Source organism: Thamnophis elegans, chromosome 9, assembly GCF_009769535.1.
Source record: "Thamnophis elegans isolate rThaEle1 chromosome 9, rThaEle1.pri, whole genome shotgun sequence".
In the NCBI taxonomy this organism is placed as follows: domain Eukaryota; kingdom Metazoa; phylum Chordata; class Lepidosauria; order Squamata; family Colubridae; genus Thamnophis; species Thamnophis elegans.
The window spans coordinates 5,122,382-5,143,828 of NC_045549.1; the positions used below are offsets into that span (position 1 = coordinate 5,122,382).

At 44.9% G+C, this 21,447-nt stretch overlaps 1 protein-coding gene across 6 annotated transcripts in view; it reads left to right on the top strand.

Moving 5' to 3' along the window:
• Positions 1-21,447, top strand: part of CTNNA2 (catenin alpha 2) — a 459,621-nt gene that overhangs the window by 248,996 nt on the left and 189,178 nt on the right. Inside the window, exon 9 of one of the 6 annotated variants that reach the window (XM_032224164.1) lies at positions 6,768-6,778. The exons of the other annotated variants lie outside the window; for them this stretch is intronic. Within the exon in view, the coding sequence (XP_032080055.1) occupies positions 6,768-6,778 (11 nt within the window). The remainder of the gene's footprint in view (positions 1-6,767; positions 6,779-21,447) is intronic. 6 annotated transcript variants of the gene reach the window in all.

The window sequence follows — 21,447 nt, forward strand, 5'->3', positions numbered from 1 at the left end:
AGTGGTGTTCAAAAGTCAGCTGTGGGTCCAGGAGGACTCCCAAATTGCGGACCCTGTCTGAGGGGCATACAATTTGACCCCCCCCAGCCTGAGAGATGGAAAACTTGGCCAATTAGTGGGAGGGAAACACACCAGCCACTCGGTCTTATCTGGATTGAGAACAAGCTTGTTAACCCCCATCCAGTTCCTAACAGCCTCGAGGCCCTGGCACATCACGTCAACCGCTTCACTCAACCGCTTCATTCTTTGGAATTGTCCAAAGAGTGCCTGATCCATCACGTTCAGTTTTGATCCCAGAGATTGATTCTTCAGAGTCTACCTTAGTGTGTCTGAGATAACGGACACCTCAGACACACGTAAAACAGGCTCTTGAGTAGTGAGTTGCATGACGTTAAACAATGTAGTGAGATTCCTTTATTGGAGCTGATTTGAGCAGAAGACCGGGAAATCTGAAATATTCCTTTAGGAGTATCATAACTTGTTTTATTTCTGTTTATATATAATATAGTCATAACATACAGGGGTGCAGTTGACTGAAAGGATCATAGTTACTAACTGGCAGCCGTCAAAACGGGAATCAAAACAAATGAAGAATCAGAAAGAAGGAGAAGGGAAAGAGGAGGAGGAGGAAAAGTAAACTAAGCGAAGAAGGAGGGAAAGAAGGAGAAGGAAAAGAGGAGGAGGGAGAGGAAGAGGAAGGGGGAGAGGGGAGATAGGAGGGAGAAGAGAAGAAAAAAGAAAACGAGAGGAGGAGGAGAAGGAAAAGAAAACCAAGAGGAGAAGGAGGAAAAGGAGAAGGGAAAGAGGAGGAGGAGGGAGATAGGAGGAAGGAGAAGAGAAGAAGGAAAAAGAGAGGAGGAGAAAGAAAAGTAAACCAAGAGAAGGAGGAAAAGAAGGAAAAGAGGAGTAGGAGGAGGGAGAGAGGGAAGATAGGAGGAGGGGGAAGAGAAGAAGAAGGGAAAAGAGAGGAGAAGGATGAAAAGTAGAAAGAAAAGAGAGGGAGGAGGAAGAGTGGGGGAGATAGGAGGGGGAGGGAGAAAAAGAGAAGGGGAAGGGAAAGAAGAGGAGGAAGAGGAAGAGGGAGGAGAAGACTTTACTAGCCCTTTCTAAAAGGAGGAGAATGGATTTAAGATTGCCCCCCCCCCCAAAAAAAATGGCATTCTAGTAAATTAGAGCAGTTAAACTACGAAACTATTTATTTCAACTATCTCTGAAATCCTGACATTTGCCTATCGGTTCCCTTGGGAAAGAGTTTATTTTTATTTACTCCTTTTTCTGTTCTTCTATCCATCCCCCCCCCCCCCTTTTGGGCATGTTTGGCAATGCCTCACAGGTACCTCAATTCCCACCCCCACACACTCCCTGGCCAAAGGAAGCCGTGTTGTCATTCTCCGCCCGTTCCAGCAGGTGGCAACTGTCTGACGCGGAGAAACACCGCCGTTTTCCTCCGCCGCCTCCATCTCTCTCCCCCCCCCCTTAACTGCCTGTTCAGATGCGAAGCCTTGATGGATTCGCGTGACTCAGATCTATTTTTACAGACATTCCCACACCGTCAAATCTGATTTTAAGCCAGCCTGATCAATTAAAAAAATAAAAATCCCCACTTCGAAATCAATCATATCGGCTATGGATCCCTCCGTGAGTCTGCTTAGAACCAGCATTTCTTTTTTTTTTATGAATTTCTACAAAATTAGTGTCTCGGCAAGAGCTCTCCAGGTTTTGCGACAGTTGTGGTTTAAACCAATGTGGTCGTGCCTTCCTAGCTGTACAGAAAATCCTTGACTTACAACCGTTCTTTTAACAACCGCTCAAAGTTACGACGGGACTGAGAAAAGTGACTTAGGGCCATTTTTCACGCTTACGACTGACTCATATTTGTGACGGTTGCAGAATCCCAGGGTTTGGCAACCTTCTTACAAGCGAAATCAAGGGGGGAAGACAGATTCACTTAACAACCGTGTCACTAACCGAACAACTGCAGGGATCCAATTAACAACGGTTGCAAAAAGGATCGTACATTTGCCAATGGTCACTTAACAGCTGTCTCATTCAACAACGGAAATCTGGGGCTCATTGGTGGTCGTAAGTCGAGGACTGCTGGTAATCACCCATCAAATTTCACCAGGTCAGTCGGAGATGTACTGGCTTCATTTGTTAAGCTGAATCGTAAAACGAATAATAGGGTTAATATTTTTTATTCCTTCCTTTATTTATATTTATTATGGGGGGGAGAAAAAGGGTGTCACACACCAGGTGTTACCCATAGATTTCTTTTTTTCCCAGTTTACATGCTGCAAAAAAATGTTCTCCAAACACGGAAATTGGGCTGGTTTTCAATTCGGCTCTTTCAGACAGCAGACATGTCTGAACAAGCCATTCTGTCATTAAGTTCACCCATCTCACAGTCTAAAGCAGAAGAGTGGGGGAAAGGAGGAAGAGAGAAAGGAGGAGGAGAAAAAGGAGGCAGAAGGAGAAGACAAAAAGGGAGCAAGAGGATAGAGAAGGGAAGGAGGAGGAGGAAAGAGGGAGAGAAGAAGACGGAAAAGAAAAAGAGAAGGAGAGTGTAAGAAGTTAAAACCCACCCCTCTCCTAGAAAAATGAAATATCCTGAGAAAGATTGAAAAGGCAGAATACTATATTTCCCTGGATCAGAAATGAAGAAACATGTGTTTTAGGCAGGAAGCAGGCTCACTCTTAATGCCCCCCACCTTTGCATTACAATGCCTGAGCTAGTCTACTCTACATAACAAATGTAGGAATAACCCTCTACGGAAACTCACCACATGGCATCTAGGAACTTCAACCAAGCTTGGGATGCGAAAGACACACAACCTACAAAGTTAGCTAAGCCCCTGGGAGTCTGACAACCAATCAGAATACATTTCTTCTTACAAGCGAAATCAAAGAGCCAAGGTGGCGCAGTGGTTAAATGCAGCACTGCAGGCTACTGCTAGATCAGCAGGTCAGCGGTTCAAATCTCACCGGCTCAGGGTTGACTCAGCCTTCCATCCTTCCGAGGTGGGTAAAATGAGGACCCAGATTGTTGGGGGCAATATGCTGACTCTCTGTAAACCGCTTAGAGAGGCCTGAAAGGCCTATGAAGCGGTATATAAGTCTACTGCTATTGCTATTGCTATTGCTTGCACAGGAACAGGAAACAGAGAGGTGGGGCTGAACAGAGTATAAAAAAACCTAGGAACTCTCACCAAGCCCCTTTACCCACTCTTTTCTTCTTCACCCAACATTTGGAAGCATGTGATCCCTCACTTTTTTTTCTGTTCAGGAGCTCAAGCCATGTGATCCTGTCCACCATTAAAACATCTTTCCTCTCTAAGGTCCGTGACTATAAATCCTCCCTTGAAAGACTTTGCTGGATGTGAATGAGCAGAATTCACAGCCTATTAATAAAAGGGGTTTTTGTTGGGACCAGGAGTTTGCTTCATGCTCTTGGGAAGCCTCGGTCAGAACAGTCTAGAATAAATACAGTACATTTTCCATCCCTCATTTCTTCAGGCTTGGCTCCTTTCCTATCACATCTTTTTAAAACTGTTTTTGGCAACTATTCTCATCTGAATTTCCCTCATTCCGCCTGTGATGAATTCTCATCCCCATCTGATAGCGAGAAAGACGAAGATCTTAACCGAGCAAATTCACTGTTAATACTTACTTATTTATAATCTTTGCAAGGACAACTTTGCTTTGCAGATTGCAAGAATAGCAAGGCGGCCCATCAGTAATCCAGACAGGGAAACAGACCATAGAAAACAGATCAAAGTTGCTGTTTCGACACATTGGGAATTAATAAAAGTGTTTTAAAAGGCTAACTCTTTCAGTCATAACTTTTGCAGAGATTCTGGGAAGTTAAAGCCGTTTTCCAAGATCTCAGGAGATAAGGAGGAGAGGGAACAGGTGAATGCATTTTAAGCACTGCAGGTAGTCCTCGACTTATGGCCACAAATGAGCCCAGAATTTCTGTTGTTAAGTGAATTTTGCCCCATTTCAGGACCTTTCTTGCCACCGTTATCAAGTGAATCACTGCCGTTCACGGGTGGGATTCAGCCAGTTCGCACTGGTTTGGGTGAACTGGATGCTAATTTTTCATCTGCTTCCCCGAACCGCTTGTGGCAAGGGCCATGTCCACCCTGCCCCTCCCCTCCCAGGAGTCTCCACACAGCTGTTTCATCATGCCAGGTAAGTACAGGGCCGCGCGGAGGTTCTGAGAGGACGAACAACGGGCCTACCGAAGTTCTGTTCATTTCTGGTTCCGGAGGGCCTCCAGAGCCTGGGGGATGCCTTTTTCGCCCTCCCGGAGGCTCAAAGAGAGCCTCCGGATCCTGGGGAGGGTGAAAACACTCCTCCGTGCCGTGAGGAGGCCACGCCCACCCAGAAATTGGGCACTTTCAATCCCACCCTTGCTGCAGTTGTTATTAACGTGGTTACTAAGTGAATCTGGCTTCACTCATTGACATTGCTTGTCAGTAGGTCTCAAAAGGGACGCTGCAACCGTCATAAAGATGAGGACTACCTGTATTTTCCAAAATTGGATACCGTCCCAATTCCTTGTGGTTGCAATTCTCCGGATTCCTAGCCCAGATGAAGTTTTCTTTTCGTCCGTTAATAGCCTTTAAATATATGTTTTTGTTTTTTTTAACGTGGCTAATCGTGATCTCGATCAACTTGAGTGGGTTTTATGTAACAAATTACCGAGCAAGATAATTAAATTCTCTTTCAGATGTCGGCTTGGTTGTAAGAACGAATTCCCAAGAAATGAACTTTTCCAGGTTACACAGAGGTCCTGAATCTATGGCTGCTAAGTGGCTTCCTTCTCATTATCACATTTAGTGGCCATGGGGGTGACTCCACTGGAGTCTTCATTAAAAACTTGCTCGAGGCTAGTATTTTCCCCAGGGTCAGTAATGAGTTTAGAGGAACCGATGACAATGCCAAATCACTTCTAGCTGGTGGAGTGAATTACATCTCATTGGATCCACCAGCTAAAATTTCACATTTGCCGTAAGGCCCTTCGTCAAAAATTCTATCCCTGCGTTGCAAAAAAAAAAAATCCCAAAGTATTTCTATTAGTCCCTTATGCATAACGTGCCAGGTATTTTTATTTTGGGGGAAAATGTTTCTTCTGAAATGTAATACAGATAGTCCTTGACTTATAATTCATTTAGTGACTGTTCAGTATTACAACAGAATGCACAATGGATACACCAATTTTTTGAAAAACCTCAGAATATACACCAGTGTTGTGGCCTGCCAGCGTCCAGCAGAACTGGCGGCAGATTCGGACAGTGAGGAGGGTGGGGAAGAACATCGGCCAGTCCTGGAGTCTGGGGAAGGCTCTGATGAGAGCCAGTTATCAGCTGCCTTCAGAGTCAGACATCAGTGAGGCAGAAGAACAGCTGGAGCCTGTTCCCAGGGTGCGCATGCACAGAGTTGCCACACGAAGGAAAGAGCTAAAGAACAGGGGTCGACTTGGGAGTAAGGCCACAGGTGGACGATGAATGGCCCCTCCCAGAGGAAAAAAAGGGGAGCAAAAGGGGAGTGGAGTTTGCAGGAGACAATGAGTTTTCTTCATTGGTTCGTGATTGCCAAGTTTTGCAGAGATCGGCCTGGCAGCTCTCCAAACCAGATAAGGTCTGTGACTGTAAATCCTCCCTTGAAAGACTTTGCTGGATGTGAATGAGCAGAATTCACAGTCAATTAATAAAGGGTTTTTTTTTGTCAGGATAAGGAGTTTGCTTCATGGGAAGCCTCGGTCAGAACAATCTTGGTTTCTGTGTAATCTTCCCGCATAAAAACTAAAAAAAAAGTGATTTATGACCATTTTAAACAGGACTGTTGCAGCAGCCCATGGTCACATGATCAAGACACAGAGGCTTGGCATATAACTCATATTTATGACGGTTGCAGTGTCCCAAAATCAGTTGATCCCCTTTTGCAACTTTCTCACAAGCGAAGTAGATGGGGAAGCCGGATTCCCTTAGCAAACTTGATACTCACTTAAAAGCAGCAGTGACTCACTTAACAACTGTGCTAAGAACGGCCGTAAAATGGGACAAAACTCCTCAAATATTGGAAGGCTGTTATCATGTCACCCTCCTAGTCCTTCTTTTCCCTCGGCATATCCAATTCCTAAAATTCTCTGTGAATTTACCATTTTCTCTGAATCAACAAGTTGAAAATGTACAACACAGGTCACAAGATGTTGCTACAGAAATACTGTGTTTGTACAGCCTGAAGAAAGGATTAAGTCTGAAGGTAAATATTTCCTCAAGCAAGGAATCATTTAATTCATTTCACTGAACTAAAGGAGCTTCTACAACTGGGTCTCTTAAGGCAGCCATGAATCTCATTGCTCTGGTAGAGAAACGTGGATTGCTCAAGACAAAAAAGTCACAGAAGAATATTTTACTAGAAGCCATTCCTGGCTGGGCCAGCACTTTGAGAATCACTGAAGACTGGAACTCGTGATCTTAGGATATATATACTGTTTGACATAGTGGCAAATATCTGTAGGTCTAGTGTAGGATGAGGGTGGAGTTTTGTTCTCTGAGCTTGTGGGTTGGTTTCTGAAAGTTTTGTTATCAGGCCAGGTAACATCTTCAGTAGAATTTAAGGGATGTGAGTTTAAGTGTTCTGCTTATAAGGGTTTTGTGTGGTCTTGTGATGGGGAGGTCACATCAGGTGAGGGTCTTGTAATGGGTCTCATCGGGAGGTGTCTTAGGATGGGTCGTGTTAGGGAGGTCATGTCAGGTGAGAGTCATGTCAAGTGAGGGTCACGATGGATCAGGTGCAGGTCATGTCAGGTGAGGGTCTTGTGATGAGTCACATCAGGGGAGGGTCTTATGATGGGTCGTGATGGGGAGGTCATGTCAGGTGAGAGTCACATCAGGTGAGGGTCCTGTAATGGGTCTCATCGGGGGATGTCTTAGGATGGGTCGTGTTAGGGAGGTCATGTCAGGTGAGAGTCACGTCAGGTGAGGGTCATGATGGATCAGGTGAGGGACACATCAGGTGAGGGTCTTGTGATGAGTCACATCAGGGGAGGGTCTTATGATGGGTCGTGATGGGGAGGTCATGTCAGGTGAGAGTCACATCACGTGAGGGTCCTGTAATGGGTCTCATCGGGGGATGTCTTAGGATGGGTCGTGTTAGGGAGGTCATGTCAGGTGAGAGTCACGTCAGGTGAGGGTCATGATGGATCAGGTGAGGGACACATCAGGTGAGGGTCTTGTGATGAGTCACATCAGGGGAGGGTCTTATGATGGGTCGTGATGGGGAGGTCATGTCAGGTGAGAGTCACATCAGGTGAGGGTCCTGTAATGGGTCTCATCGGGGGGGCTTATGATGGGTCATGTTAGGGAGGTCATGTCAGGTGAGAGTCACGTCAAGTGAGGTTCACGATGGATTAGGTGCGGGTCATGTCAGGTGAGGGTTTTGTGATGAGTCACATCAGGGGAGGGTCTTATGATGGGTCGTGATAGGGAGGTCATGTCAGGTGGGAGTCACGTCAGGTGAGGGTCATGATGGATCAGGTGAGGGACACATCAGGTGAGGGTCCTGTAATGGGTCTCATCGGGGGGTGTCTTAGGATGGGTCGTGATAGGGAGGTCATGTCAGGTGGGAGTCACGTCAGGTGAGGTCATGATGGATCAGGTGAGGGTCACATCAGGTGAGGGTCTTGTAATAGGTCTCATCGGGGGGGGGGGCTTATGATGGGTCATGTTAGGGAGGTCATGTCAGGTGAGAGTCAATGTCAGGTGAGGGTCTTGCGATGGGTCAGATGAGGGTCCATCACTAAGCGAGATAGTTGTTAACTGAGCTTTTACCCCCTTTTACGACCTGTCTTACCATCGTCGTTAAATAAATCACTGCAGTGGCTGAATTAGTAACATGTTGTTAAGTGAATATGGCTTCCCCATTGACTTTTGCTTGTCAGAAAAATCACAAAATCATAGGATCACATGACCCCCGGGACAATGCAACCGTCATAACTATGAGTCCGTTGCCAAGCGTCTGAATTTTGATCGCCTGACCATGGAGATGCAGCAATGGTCCTAAGTGTGAAAAATGGTCATAAATCAAGTGTCAAGGTTCCTACAGATTGCATGCGCAGTACTATAAAAATACTTTTCCGCATGCGCGGAAGCCAAAAACAAGATGGTGACACCTACAGCACCGCCGGGAGAACCAGTTTGGGGGCGTGGCAGGCCTGGGTCACTGCCGGTTCTAGTGACCCAGGCCACCAAACCACTACTGGTTTAGCTGAACCGGTCCGAACTGGTAGGAACTCCCCACTGGTGAGGGACAAGGAGATTATTAAAGTAAAATTCACACACCACCATCACACGGCCACGAGGGTTTTATTCCTCCCCTTTATGAAAATAAGGTAACGTTCGATTTAATTTGACTTACAATTGGGAGCAGAATACATTGAATTAATTCTGTATTTTGTCTTCATGACAACCCGGCACCCAAGAATAATTCAGAGAAGAAGAAGAAGAAAAAACAAACAGAAATGCTGAGAGAGGAAAAAAAGTAAGAGAATGTACCCTCTCTTCTGTAAGCAGACTTTAGCGGTAATAAGGGGAACTTACCTACCCAAAGATTTGCATGCCATGATCTGCATGGAGCTGTAGATCAAAGCCAGAGATGTTCTCGCTTTTCAGTGCTGTTTTCCCTGGCAAAGTCAGACGCCCGTATCCCATCACAACAAAAGCTGTGAAATCTCGCTCCACATTTCTCCAGCTTGCCAGCCATACATGGCAGCCAAGGCCAAGCTTTAGATCTTCTGGGATTTCAGAAAAAAAATTCAGAGTGCAGTTTTGATACAGCATGGATATTGTTGCATAATAAACATAATATCTCAGAATGACAGGGCTGGCTATCTATCTATCTATCTATCTATCTATCTATCTATCTATCTATCTATCTATCATCTATCATCTATCATCTATCATCTATCTATCTATCTATCATCTATCTATCTATCTATCTATCTATCTATCATCTACCTACCTACCTACCTACCTACCTACCTACCTACCTACCTACCTACCTACCTACCTACCTACCTACCTACCTACCTATCTATCTATCTATCTATCTATCTATCTATCTATCTCCTATCTTCATCTATCTATCTATCTATCTATCTATCTGCCTGCCTGCCTGCCTGCCTGCCTGCCTGCCTGCCTGCCTGCCTGCCTGCCTGCCTGCCTGCCTGCCTGCCTGCCTGCCTGCCTGCCTACCTACCTACCTACCTACCTACCTACCTACCTACCTACCTACCTATCTATCTATCTATCTATCTATCTATCTATCTATCTATCTATCTCCTATCTTCATCTATCTATCTATCTATCTATCTATCTATCTATCTATCTATCTATCTATCTATCTATCTATCTATCTATCTATCTAGATAAAAGTGGGCGGTAGGTATAAAAAGGTTGAATACCCCTGGTTTAAACCATCTCCTGCGGACGCCACTGGCTCTCATTACCCATTTGAGATACCATATTTTTTGGAGTATAAGAGTATAAAACAGCCCATTTTTCACTCATTTCTGTCCTCCCCAGCCCCCAACAGCTCTCTGAAAGCCTTCTACAGGCTCTGCATGGCCATTTTGGTGAAGGGGCGGGGCTTCAAGATGCAACAAAAGCTGGATTCAGTATATAAGACGCACCCAGATTTTCAGCCTCTTTTTTGGGTGGGGGAAAGGTGCGTCTTATACTCCGAAAAATATGATAGTTATTCTATAAGGCTGAATTCTGTTTTATTCTGAACAGCCGTATAGAGTAACTATCTCAAATACGTAATAGCCTGTGGCGTCCGCTGGATATTGATAAATTGTCCACAGGAGATTGATAAATTGATATGGACTGCAGAGTTTCTTCTAAGCTTCTGCTGGTGATCGAAGTAATGGTAGAGAACAAAAGATACATTTTGAAATCTGAGTTTCTCTTCCCCCTGTTTAGCTTTATTTCCTCCATTCATTGCAACTTTAAAAAAAAATCCTCAACATTTTGTAGAATAATGAAATAAATAAAAAAATTATCCGAGATGGGGCCAGGGCCATCCGACAGTTATCAGCTGCCTTCAGAGTGGTTCATCAGTGAGGCAGAAGAACAGCTGGAGCCTGTTCCCAGTGTGCGCACGCGCAGAGCTGCCAGGAGAAGGGAACAACTAAGGAACAAGGGTTGACTTGGGAGTAAAGGCACAAGTGGATGGTGAATGGTCCCTCCCATAGGGAATAAAAGAGGAGTGAAAGGGGAGTGGAGTTTGCAGGAGACAATGAGTTCCATTCATTCGAGTGAAGATCTGTTCCTGACTTCTTGCCAAGTAATTGCTGCTACAGCCTGGCGTTTGGACGATATCGGCCTGGCAGCTTTCCAAGCCTGATAAGGTCTGTGGTTGTGAAATCTCTTGAAAGACTGTTGGCCGGGACTTTGCCGGAGAGGAATTTCCTTTAAACTAATTAAAAGGGGTTTTATCAGGACGAGGAGTCGGCTTCGTGCTTTTGGGAAGCCTAGGTCAAAACAAGATGTGAGGACTTCAACTCCCAGAATTCCCCCAGTCAGCCATGCCACGTTTAGAGATGGTCAGCTGGGGAATTCTGGGAGTTGAAGTCCTGACATCTTAAAGCTCGCCAGAGGTGAGAAACCCACTGTTTGAGAGCCACCCTGTTATGAAATAATTCTTGTCTTCAAAGCAGAACTGTTCTTGCCGTTTGACAATCCAGGGACTCTGCAAAATGATAAACAGCTCTCCGTGCCAGCTTCCTGCTTTCACGTGTCATTGCAATTTGTTTCGGGTGTCAAAAATGTACGGGTTTTTTTGGAAGGAGGAGAAATGAGTGACATTCGGCAAAGACGTTTTTTGCTTCAGGAACTGCTCTGCCGGCTCATCCCGGCCTGGGTCTCATTTTTCACTGGAGATGTCAGATTAGTCCGTCATTCTGTCATCTGTATTTTAAAAGAGCTAAAAGATCCAGTCGCTCTTCTGGCAAAATTTGCATCTCACTAAACCAGAACCCCAAATGTGGCTAACCTTCTCTTGATTTAATAGGTCGTTGTTGTTTTCTTTTTATCCTTGAAATGTTCTGGAGCGGATCACCGAGTTCTGTTTCCCCGTCTAACTTTCAGGAAAATAAATAAATAAATATTCCAAGCTCTCTTTGATTAAAAACAGAGCCTATAGTCTTCGTTATCAGCCGAGCAAGGAGATGTTTAAATTGGCCACTTACAAACTTTGCAATAAAGTCGTCACAAGCAAAAAAATGAGTAGAATGCTACTTCTGGTTCATCCCATCTCCCTTCGAAGCTAATTTAGCTGTCTCCGTGAGGGTGAATCTATCGCATGCGTGCCCGAACTGGCACGCGGAGCCATGTTGCCTGGCGTGCACGGCGTTGCCTGTTCCTCTTCTGGGTTTCTGGAGCGCATGCGCATGCAATGATCAGCGGGCTTTTCTGCGGGCGGCGGTGCCGGAAACCGGAAGAGCTGGGCTTCCATTTTCCAGTGTGAGCGTGCACGTCGGCCAGCTGTTCTGTGCATGCGCATGAGTGGCAGTAACCGGAAAACTTTCAGGACATTTTCAGGTGCGCGCATGCCCCCTGGTCGAGGCCCAGAGAAGCGTGCGCAAAGTGTTCCATTTTCAGCACTTGGTGCCACCTGTGCACATGAGTGCCAAAAAAGGTTTGCCATCACTGAATTATCTATTTCGCATCCCCTGACAATCTACCATTGTAAGCGAACGCCTGATTTGCTGGACAGAAACAAGGCGGAATTAGTGGATCACGGGAAATGCTAAACAACCCACGGATTGCAATCTCGGTGTAGCACAGATATTGTTTGAAAAATGCAAGTAGGATTCCATCCATCAAATTTGTAATATCCGGGTTTTCATTTTTTTAAATTATTTTTTAATTATTTTTAAAAACAAACAAAAAACAAAACAACACATACAAAAAACTTTCCTCAATTTCGTCAAGCATGTCATTTGGTTACAAGCTTTTGTGCATCAGTTTTTACAATTAGAAATAAGATCACTGGTTATCCATCAAACATAGCTAAATACATCACTATCATTGAGCATTATGTGCTCAGGTTACTATTAATATTAATCATCCATAGAGAATGCAATACTTATAATGTGGCATATTCAACTCCAGAAATAGTTTTCCATTGTTAATCCAAATAGTTATTGAATATCTCAATTCATGTATGTATCAATTATTCATTACATCATCATTAGTCCATTTAACATATAAAAATCTTTTCAGTATAACGTGATCACTACTTACAATTATGCATAGCGTTCAAATCATCCCCCTCTTATACATTACATTATTGTCCTTTATATATCATATGATTGTCCTTGTACATCATACATTCAAACAAAGATGTTATTCCTTCATTTTTCAACAGGGTATTCTAAATAGTCACTTCATTATATGTCTCTCTCTCTCTCTGTGTCTGTGTCTCTCTCTGTGTGTGTCTCTCTCTCTTCTTTTTTTAATATAAATGTCACACCACTTTTTCCTAGCGTGCAATTCTCCAACCGCTCGTGAAATCCACCAAAGCTGCAAAGCGAGCATTTGATTTGAGCTTAAAAAAAAAAAGGAATCCCATTAAAAATTCTACCAGATGAGAGGACTATCCTAGTTTTTTTTTTAAAAAAATCAGCCAATGCATTAGACTTTGAGAAATCTGGACATAGCTAACCAGAGCTGGTGAATGAGCAATTACATTGCAAGCCCTAAGCTCACGGATTCGAACTGTAAACTGTTAAAATATCTCCGGTTAGAGGATTGGATTGTGACCTTCCTATCTGAAACCAAGAAGCCACAAGCAGAGACTATCCAGAATTAAATGAGCCAGTGATCGCATTTGACGCAAGAGAGCTTCAAATGCTGTCCTAGTTATGAAACCCAGAAACTTCATAGCAGGACATCCACAGAATCTCCTAATGCTGATCTGAATATTTATTCCACCCCTGAGCTTTCAAATTTATTGCTTTGGGTTGGTGCTCGCTTAATATATATTATGCTACCACTTTATTCCCCTCCCCATCCTGCTCCTCCAGCATCTGCATATTTAATCTTCAACAGTCCTGTCTTCGAAACTTTTGCAGCAAAGATGGAGGAGGGTTTCATAATTTAGGGACCCCCCGCGCTGTAATTTCATCATGAAAAAATACCCCAGAAATTTAAATTCAAACTGAAGAGCATTCATGTTTATAGCAATAGCACTTAAACTTATATTTCGCTTTACACTGCTTTACAGCCCTCTCTAAGCAGTTTTTACCGAATCATCCAGAGGTGGCTTGCTGCCGGTTCGGCCCAGTTCATCCGAACCGGTAGTGGAATTAAGGCCTGGGTCGCAGAACCGGCAGTGAGCCAGGCCTGCCACGCCCCCGAACCAATTGCCTCGCTGCCGCTGAGCTGCCACCATTTTGGATTTTAGTGACTGCGTGTGCGCAGTTCACTGTAAATTGTTCTGCGCATGCACGCAGAACAATTTACATTGAGCAGCGCACTTGTGCATGAAGCTTTGGCGCACTTTGCCTACCGGTAGTAACCCACCCCTTGAGTCAGCCTATTGGCCCCAACAATTTGTTAATAGCAATAGCTCTTAGACTTATATTCTGCTTCACGGTGCTTTACGGCCCCTCTCTAAGTGGTTTACAGAGTCAGCCTCTTGTTCCCAACAGTCTGGTTCCTCCTTTGTCCCACCTCGGAAGGATGGAAGGCTTGAGCCCACCTTGGGCCTGGTGAGATTCGAACTGCCAAATTGCAGGCAGCAGAAATAGCCTGCAGTACTGCACTCTAACCACTGCGCCACCTTGGCTCATATCTACGACGAGAGGTTTCACCTGCCGTTCCATATAAATAGATGACTTCGTATTAGAATAGAATAGAATAAGAGGGTTGGGAGGGAGCCCTCGTCAGAGCCTTCCCCAGACTCCAGGACTGGCCCATGTTCCTCCCGGCCCTCCTCACTGTCCGAATCTGCTGCCAGCTCCACTGGCCACAACAGGATTTACAGGAGCACCCAGTCACATTAGCTGGGTTAGGAGTCCTGGCACCTCTGATGCTCTCTGAGCGTCGTGGCTTTCTTGCAGACCTTTCATTACCCAGCTAGGTAACTTCATCAGTCCTCAAAGGGTGTTATGTTTCATTCATTATATTTTATTTTATTTTAAAGAAAGAGCAAACCCTGCTCTTTTCTAGCACTGACAACGTTAGCAAGTTTGGTAATAAAACGTCTACAAGGAAACCACCAAGCAGCCTCGAGCTACAGATATTCTCTTCTATCGGGTTAAAAGTCATGACTAAATAGGAGAGTCCTGGCAAGACTTCAAGATATCACCTTTGACTTTAGGGGAGCTAGGAGAAGTCGGCTTTTCAGACACTCTTTCTTTCCATCTCTTTTTCCTGGAGGACTCGGTTGGCAAACTGAGACAACAGATGTTCCTCATCTAATGGCCAGCTAGGATCACGGTTGAAAAACAGATGCTTGTTTCTGTTGAGTGACTCCAGAAGTAGATTTTGTATGGACACATCCCACTCATCCTTCCTTCAAATGCATCCCCTTCATCCCCGTATAGGGTTTCCTGCCTAGGCAGGGGGTTAGACTAGAAGACCTCCAAGGTCCCTTCCAACTCTGCTACTGTATTGTCTTATCGGTTCTGATCACTGCGATAGTAACAAATAAACTAATAATTCTCCCTTAACTCTGGGCTGAGGGTTGCCCTTATAATTAAATAGCCTTGAACAGGGCTAAAAACAGATTTTTCAAGTTTTGCAACAGATTATTTAAAAGCGAGGAGTTAAACTCTCATTTCTTCACATAGTTCCCTTCCAAATTTCTAGGAAGTTTCTCTTCACAGCTCAGAGCTATGACTGATTAACGGCTGGATTTTAAAAAATTTATGAATTTATGTCCTTGCTTATTTATAGCAATCGTGGCTATGGTTCGTCGTCCCCCCCCCCCCCACTCCCTGCACCAAGGCTCCATCGGGGCCTCGAGGCAGATGATAAAAAATCTGGGCGCATAACTGGGCCACCAAGTTCCGTGGGAAATAATAAAACCTCGGTGTATTAAACGAGGAAAGCAAACCTCAGAACGTATTCGTAGTTGCTCCAAAATAATAGGCATTTGCCGTTCTAAATATATTCAAGGAGGTCCCCTGAGCAATGGCGGTCACACCTGAAGGACGTGATGTCAGGTGTTCGTATCTATCGTTCTGTACAGGTGGTCCTTGGCTTATAACAATTCATTTAGTGACTGTTCTAAGGTACCACGGCACTAATGATGTTATCTTTTGGGGTAATGAAGTATCTGCAAGAAAATCATTAAGCTTAGAGAACAACAAGGGCCCCACAATTCTCCTCCTCCTCCTCTCAGCCAACCCTACTCTTTTCTAGAACTGATAAAGTTACCTAGTTGGGTAATAAAACGTCTACAAGAAAACAGCCAAGCTCAGAGAATATCAAGGACCCCACAATTCCTCCACCCCTCCTCCTCCTCCTCCTCCTCCTCCTCTCAGCCAACCCTACTCTTTTCTAGAACTGATAAAGTTACCTAGTTGGGTAATAAAACGTCTACAAGAAAACAGCTTAGCTCAGAGAGTACCAAGGACCCCAGAATTCTCCTCCTCCTCCTCCTCCTCCTCCTCCTCCTCCTCCTCCTCCTCCTCCTCCTCCTCCTCCTCCTCCTCCTCCTCCTCCTCGCCAACCCTACTCTTTTCTAGAACTGATAAAGCTACCTAGTTGGGTAATAAAACGTCTACAAGAAAACAGCCAAGCTCAGAGAACACCAAGGACCCCACAATTCACCTCCTCCCCCTCCCCCCATGATTCTGTTGTACCTAATTCATGTAGCTTCTTTAGTACAAATTGAAATTCTCACCTTGATGTAGAACTTTTTGCTCTTAGTATACAAACACACATATACAGAGTAAAATTTATATATATTTTCCCCTTACAAATGTCTAAACTTTTTTGATTTTCTTTTTTCCTCCCCAGTTTTCAGGCTGTCTAAGATGGAAATAATCCCCTATATATAGAGTCTGGTGTATTCTCCCCCCCTCCCTCTTTCTTTGTGCCAAATGTCAAAACAAATGTATGAAGTTAAATTAGCATATACACAAAAACTGTGTTTGTTCTTTGTGGCACTCATATTTTTCCCCCTCCCCTCCCCTGGGGTAATGCTTTTAATTAAAATTTTCAAGGGAAAACGTCATTAAGCCAGTTCGTTCCTCCAGTCCGATGTGTCCCAAATGGGTCCTTTGCACTGACTTTGCACTAATGCCCTATAATTGTGTTTCACTTCCCCCTAATTAAACTGGTGAGCAATTAAATACTTATCGTTTAGAGTATTGATCAGAGCAAACGGCAGGAACTGATTCAGTTGTGGGTTCCGGATCCCGTACCGGTTGGAACGGGCCAGGCGGTCTCCACAGGGACGCACACAACGCACCTCCTTAGCACCTCCACGAGCCTCCGCAATGCTCCAACTGCTCCGTGGAGCGTCGTTCAGGCGCTGCACACGCCATGCAGGTGCGCAGAAGCGCGGAAGCCTTAAAAGGCAGGTACGGAGCTTGGGCAGGCGAGTGGGCCCTCCTGAGCACCATACCGGAACGGTATCCAGTGCTCCGGGATGGCTCCGGTACACCCATACCGGGGCGTACCACCTGCAACCCACCACTGCACAAGACTTTTTGGAAAGGAGCAAAAGTGAGCAGAATAGGGGGCTATTCTCCCTCCCCCCCACACACACACTAAATTTTACCTTGTGTGTGTGTGTGTGTGTGTTTGGGTATCTTCTAAGTCAGTGATGGCTAACCTTTTTGTCATCGCATGTCAAAAGCCCGTGCGTCCCGCACGCATACTACAATGCACATGCGACATCCCCCTGCGCCATGCGCCATGGCCCCTGCGCATGCACACATGACTCCCCGCGCTCCCCTCCACTCCCCACACATGTGCATATGACCCCACTCCCCATTTTGGGCTGAGTAGGCCTCCCTGAAGCCTCCTGGGACCAAAATTGGCCATGGGGGGGATGTGCTGCTCCCCCACCCCCTGCTCTCGCGCCCACCCCCCACGCATGTGCGGATGACCCCCCCTCCGTGCATGCACGCATGTCTAGCTTATGCACCCCGCCCTCCCACACATGCATGGCAGAGACCTGAAAACCAGCTGGCCGAGAGGAGGCGTGCGTGCCTGCGCGGTGGAGCTGAGCTGGGGCGACGGCTCGCCTGCCCGCCGAGGGGGCTCTGCCTGCCACCTGTGGCATGCGTGGCAGAGGTTTGCCATCACGGTTCTAGATCCCTGTATATCTGTGCCCATGATACTAGTTTTGCCTATCTTTGGAACAGGGGCCTAGAGGGCAATTATTTGATTCCGGAGTAGAATTGATGCTAAGTACGACTTCATTATTTACACCGATGAACTCTCTGTCATTGTCTTCGGCAGCCAGCCTTTAATTCAGTGTGAGAGGTGGAAGTTACACCGGATGAGAGATCAGTCCTGACTCTCATTGTCTGTAGTGCAAATAAGGTTGCCCACCAACACAGCCAGCTGTCCCAAGCACACCTCACCAAATTTGACACACACGCACACACTAGTGGAGTGTTGTAGGTGCTGCAAAAATACCACTGCTTGTGGCAATCACCAAGAAGGTGGTAAGTGTCACATTTTCATCCAGTTTGATTTAAAATGAGGTGTAGGTTTCTTATTCTTGTTCTTCTTCTTCTTCTTGTTCTTCTTCTCCTCCTCCTCCTCCTTCTCTCTTCTTCTTCTCCTCCTCCTCTCTTCTTCTTCTTCTCCTCCTCCTTCTCTCTTCTTCTTCTTCTTCTTTTTCTTCTTCTCCTCCTCCTCCTCCTCCTCCTTCTCTCTTCTTCTCCTCCTCCTCCTCTCTTCTTCTTCTTCTCCTCCTCCTCCTCTCTTCTTCTTCTTCTTTTTTTTTCTTCTTCTTCTTCTCCTCCTCCTCCTCCTCCTTCTCCTCCTCCTTCTCCTCCTCCTTCTCTCTTCTTCTCCTCCTCCTCCTCTCTTCTACTACTACTACTACTACTTCTTCTCCTCCTCCTCCTCCTCCTCCTCCTCCTCCTCCTCCTCCTTCTCCTCCGCCTTCTCTCTTCTTCTCCTCCTCCTTCTCTCCTCTTCTTCTCCTCCTCTCTTCTCCTTCTCCTCTTCACTTCTCCTCCTCCTCCTCCTTCTCTCTTCTTCTTCTCCTCCTTCTCTCCCAATCACAAGTTAAAGCAAGATATAAAACTATATTAAAACTATGAAACCAAGCAGGATAAAAACAAATTTTAAAAAACCCTTTCTCCTCCATCTCCTCCTTCCATTCTCCTCCTTTCAGAAATTCCATGAGGAGATTGCTCATCATCCCAAATGCCTTCGAGCTGTAAAGATTCTTATTCAGTTCATTTCATTTGTTGATTTGATCTAATCAGGTTCACCACGCTACAGGTACAGGTTTAAAATAATTATTTAAAAATTGTGACCAAGATTATCATCATTAGGTTTCATTCTTGCCCAATTTCCTGAAATAAATACCTACGAGTTCCAAAACTAGTTTCCATGCCTTGATGTCATTATATTAAAAATAAATAAATCCGCAGATCAAATCTTGGTGGGAAGATGATTATACAGTTTCCTGTTAAAATTTCCTCCTTCCCTTTTAAATATAAAAACATGTTTGCATTAAATTAAAGCGACATCTGTTTTCTTCTGATATATAAATGTTTTTTTTAAAAAAAAAATTAATAGGTGCATCATTTCCTTAACTATAAATGCTCATATGTAGCTCTTTCCAGAACTAAAAATAATACATAAATATATTTTTTGGCTGCTTATTACATTTTTTTTTCAAGTAATGAAATGTCCTATGAAACATGACCACTTTTTTTAAAAAAAAAAATAGTCCTTGTAAATCCAATTCAGCTGGCCAAATCTACCATTCTATCTGTTTCTGAAACACGGCTATCCTTGATTTACGGTTCATTTAATGACTGTTCAATATTATAAAATAGCACTTAACAATTGCCCTAAGACTTATATACTGCTTCATAGTGTTTTTACGGCCCACTCCAAGTGGTTTACAGAGTCAGCCTCTTGCCCCCAACAATCTGGCTCCTCATTTGACCCACCTCGGAAGGAAGGAAGGCTAAGTCAACCTTGGGCCTGGTGAGATTTGAACTGTCACTTGCAGGCAGCAGAAGTAGCCTGCAGTACTGCACTCTAACCACTGCACCACCTCGTACCTCAAGTTATAGTTGTACCTCAAGTAATGGATATAACCCATTGGTAGGATTCAGCCGGTTCGCACCTATTCGGGAGAACCGGTTGGTAACTTTCTAAGCACTTCGGAGAACCGGTTGTTGGAAGAAATCTCCTTTTGATTTTTTCCCCACTTTACAGGGCTAATCCTGTAAGGAAGGCAGGAAGGAAACATTCTGGTGTTGTTTCTAGCCTAATCTTGATTGCCCTGCTTACAGAAACCGCCTCTCCGGTTAACCCTTATTACCATTGTAACAGCTAAGGCGAAGCGCCCATTGATGTGAGTGACATTGAGTTGGCCACACCCACACAGTCACATGACCACCGAGCCCCACCTACCCAGATGGTCACTGGGCAGAGAACTGGTTGTTAAATTATTTGAATCCCATCACTGATATAACCTCAAGTTATGGATATAACCTGAAATTATGGTTTTCCTTCAGATTTTGATCGGTTGAATTGGTTGCTCAGCAGGGGGACAATTTTAATAAATGGAATCTGTTAATTAAACAGAAAATTTCACCTCCACTTTCCCCCTTGTTTGAGGAAGGAGAATGGTAGGAGGTAAGGTAAGTCAACCAGAAGACGGATCAATATTTCTTATAGAAATAAAAGCCGGTTAATACGCTTTATTTTGCCTTTTGATTACATTACCTCTTACCAGTCCCGAAAGGCAAGAAATTATATCTTCCCACAGGGAAAGGAATATTAGAAATCATTTTAGTCGGGTCTCTTCCCCCCTCCCTCCTTTGATTGTAATGTATGCCTTAATAAACGGGAGCGATATTGAAATTTTGAATGAACAGCAGAGAATGGTGTCCTCTTCCTAGCTGATGATTTGAGAAGGGGGAAGGCAGGAAAGTGGGACGGGAAGAAATATACATTAAAGCCCTATAATCATTGGATCAATAAATAATCTGTCCAGCTGTCTCTGGCTGGATGAATTACTGGATAAATGGAGCTGGGATATATGGATGTACAGTGTGGAGCCTTCTCAAGTAGCAGTCTGCTATTTCTTGGCTGCAAAGAATCGGGAAGTTACAAAGCAGAGGTCTTCCCTCCTGTTGAGGAAAGCAGGAAGACTTCTGCCCTAAGCAGGACACTTCTACAGGTAGTCCTCAACTTACAAAACATTTGTTTAGCGACTGTTTGAAGTTACAGCGCCACTGAACAATGCGACCTACGACTTACGACTATCCCAAAGGTGTTTTTTTCCGCACTTTCTTGGCAGTTTTTATTTCTTTCTTTAAAATCGTTTTGCTTCTCCTCCAAGAAACTTCTTGAGAACTTCTGAAGCTACTTCATTACAGAAGAATAACAGTTGGAAGGGACTTTGGAGGTCTTCTAGTCCAACCCCCTGCTTAGGCAGGAAACCCTGCACCACTTCAGACAGATGGTTATCCAGCATCTTCTTAAAAGCTTCCAGTGTTGCAGCATTCACAACTTCTGGAGGCAAGTTGTTCCACTGATTAATTGTTCTCACTGTCAGGAAATTTCTCCTTAGTTCTAAGTTGCTTCTCTCCTTGATTAGTTTCCAACCATTGCTTCTTGTCCTGCCCTCAGGTACTTTGGACAATAGGTTGACTCACGACCAAAACCCTCTTTTATTAATCTACTGTGGATTCTGCTCATTCACAGACAGCAAAGTTTTTCAAGGGAGAATTTACTGCACAGTCACAGACCTTCTCTGGCTTGGAGAGCTGCCAGGCCGGTATCTGCAAAACTTGGCAAGGAGCCTCGGAAAGTCACGAACCAATGAAGCGAACTAATTGTCTCCTGCAAACTCCACTCCCCTTTCGCTCCTCTTTTATTTCCTCTGGGAGGGGCCATTCATTACTCCCAAGTGGACCCCTGTTCTTTAGCTCCTTCCCTTCGTCTGGCAGCTCTGCGCATGCGCACACTGGGAACAGGCTCCAGCTGTTCTTCTGCCCCACTGATGTCCAACTCCGAAGGCAGCTGATAACTGCCAGACGGCCTTGGCCCCTTCTCTGCCTCCGACACAAAGTCCTCATCCGAGCCTTCCCCAGACTCCAGGACTGGCCCACCTCCTCACTGTCCGGGTCTGCTGCCAGCTCCATTGGCCACTGGCGGGCCATAACAATAAGTCTTAAGTGCTGTTGCTATTAAGAACTGCAGTGATTCACTT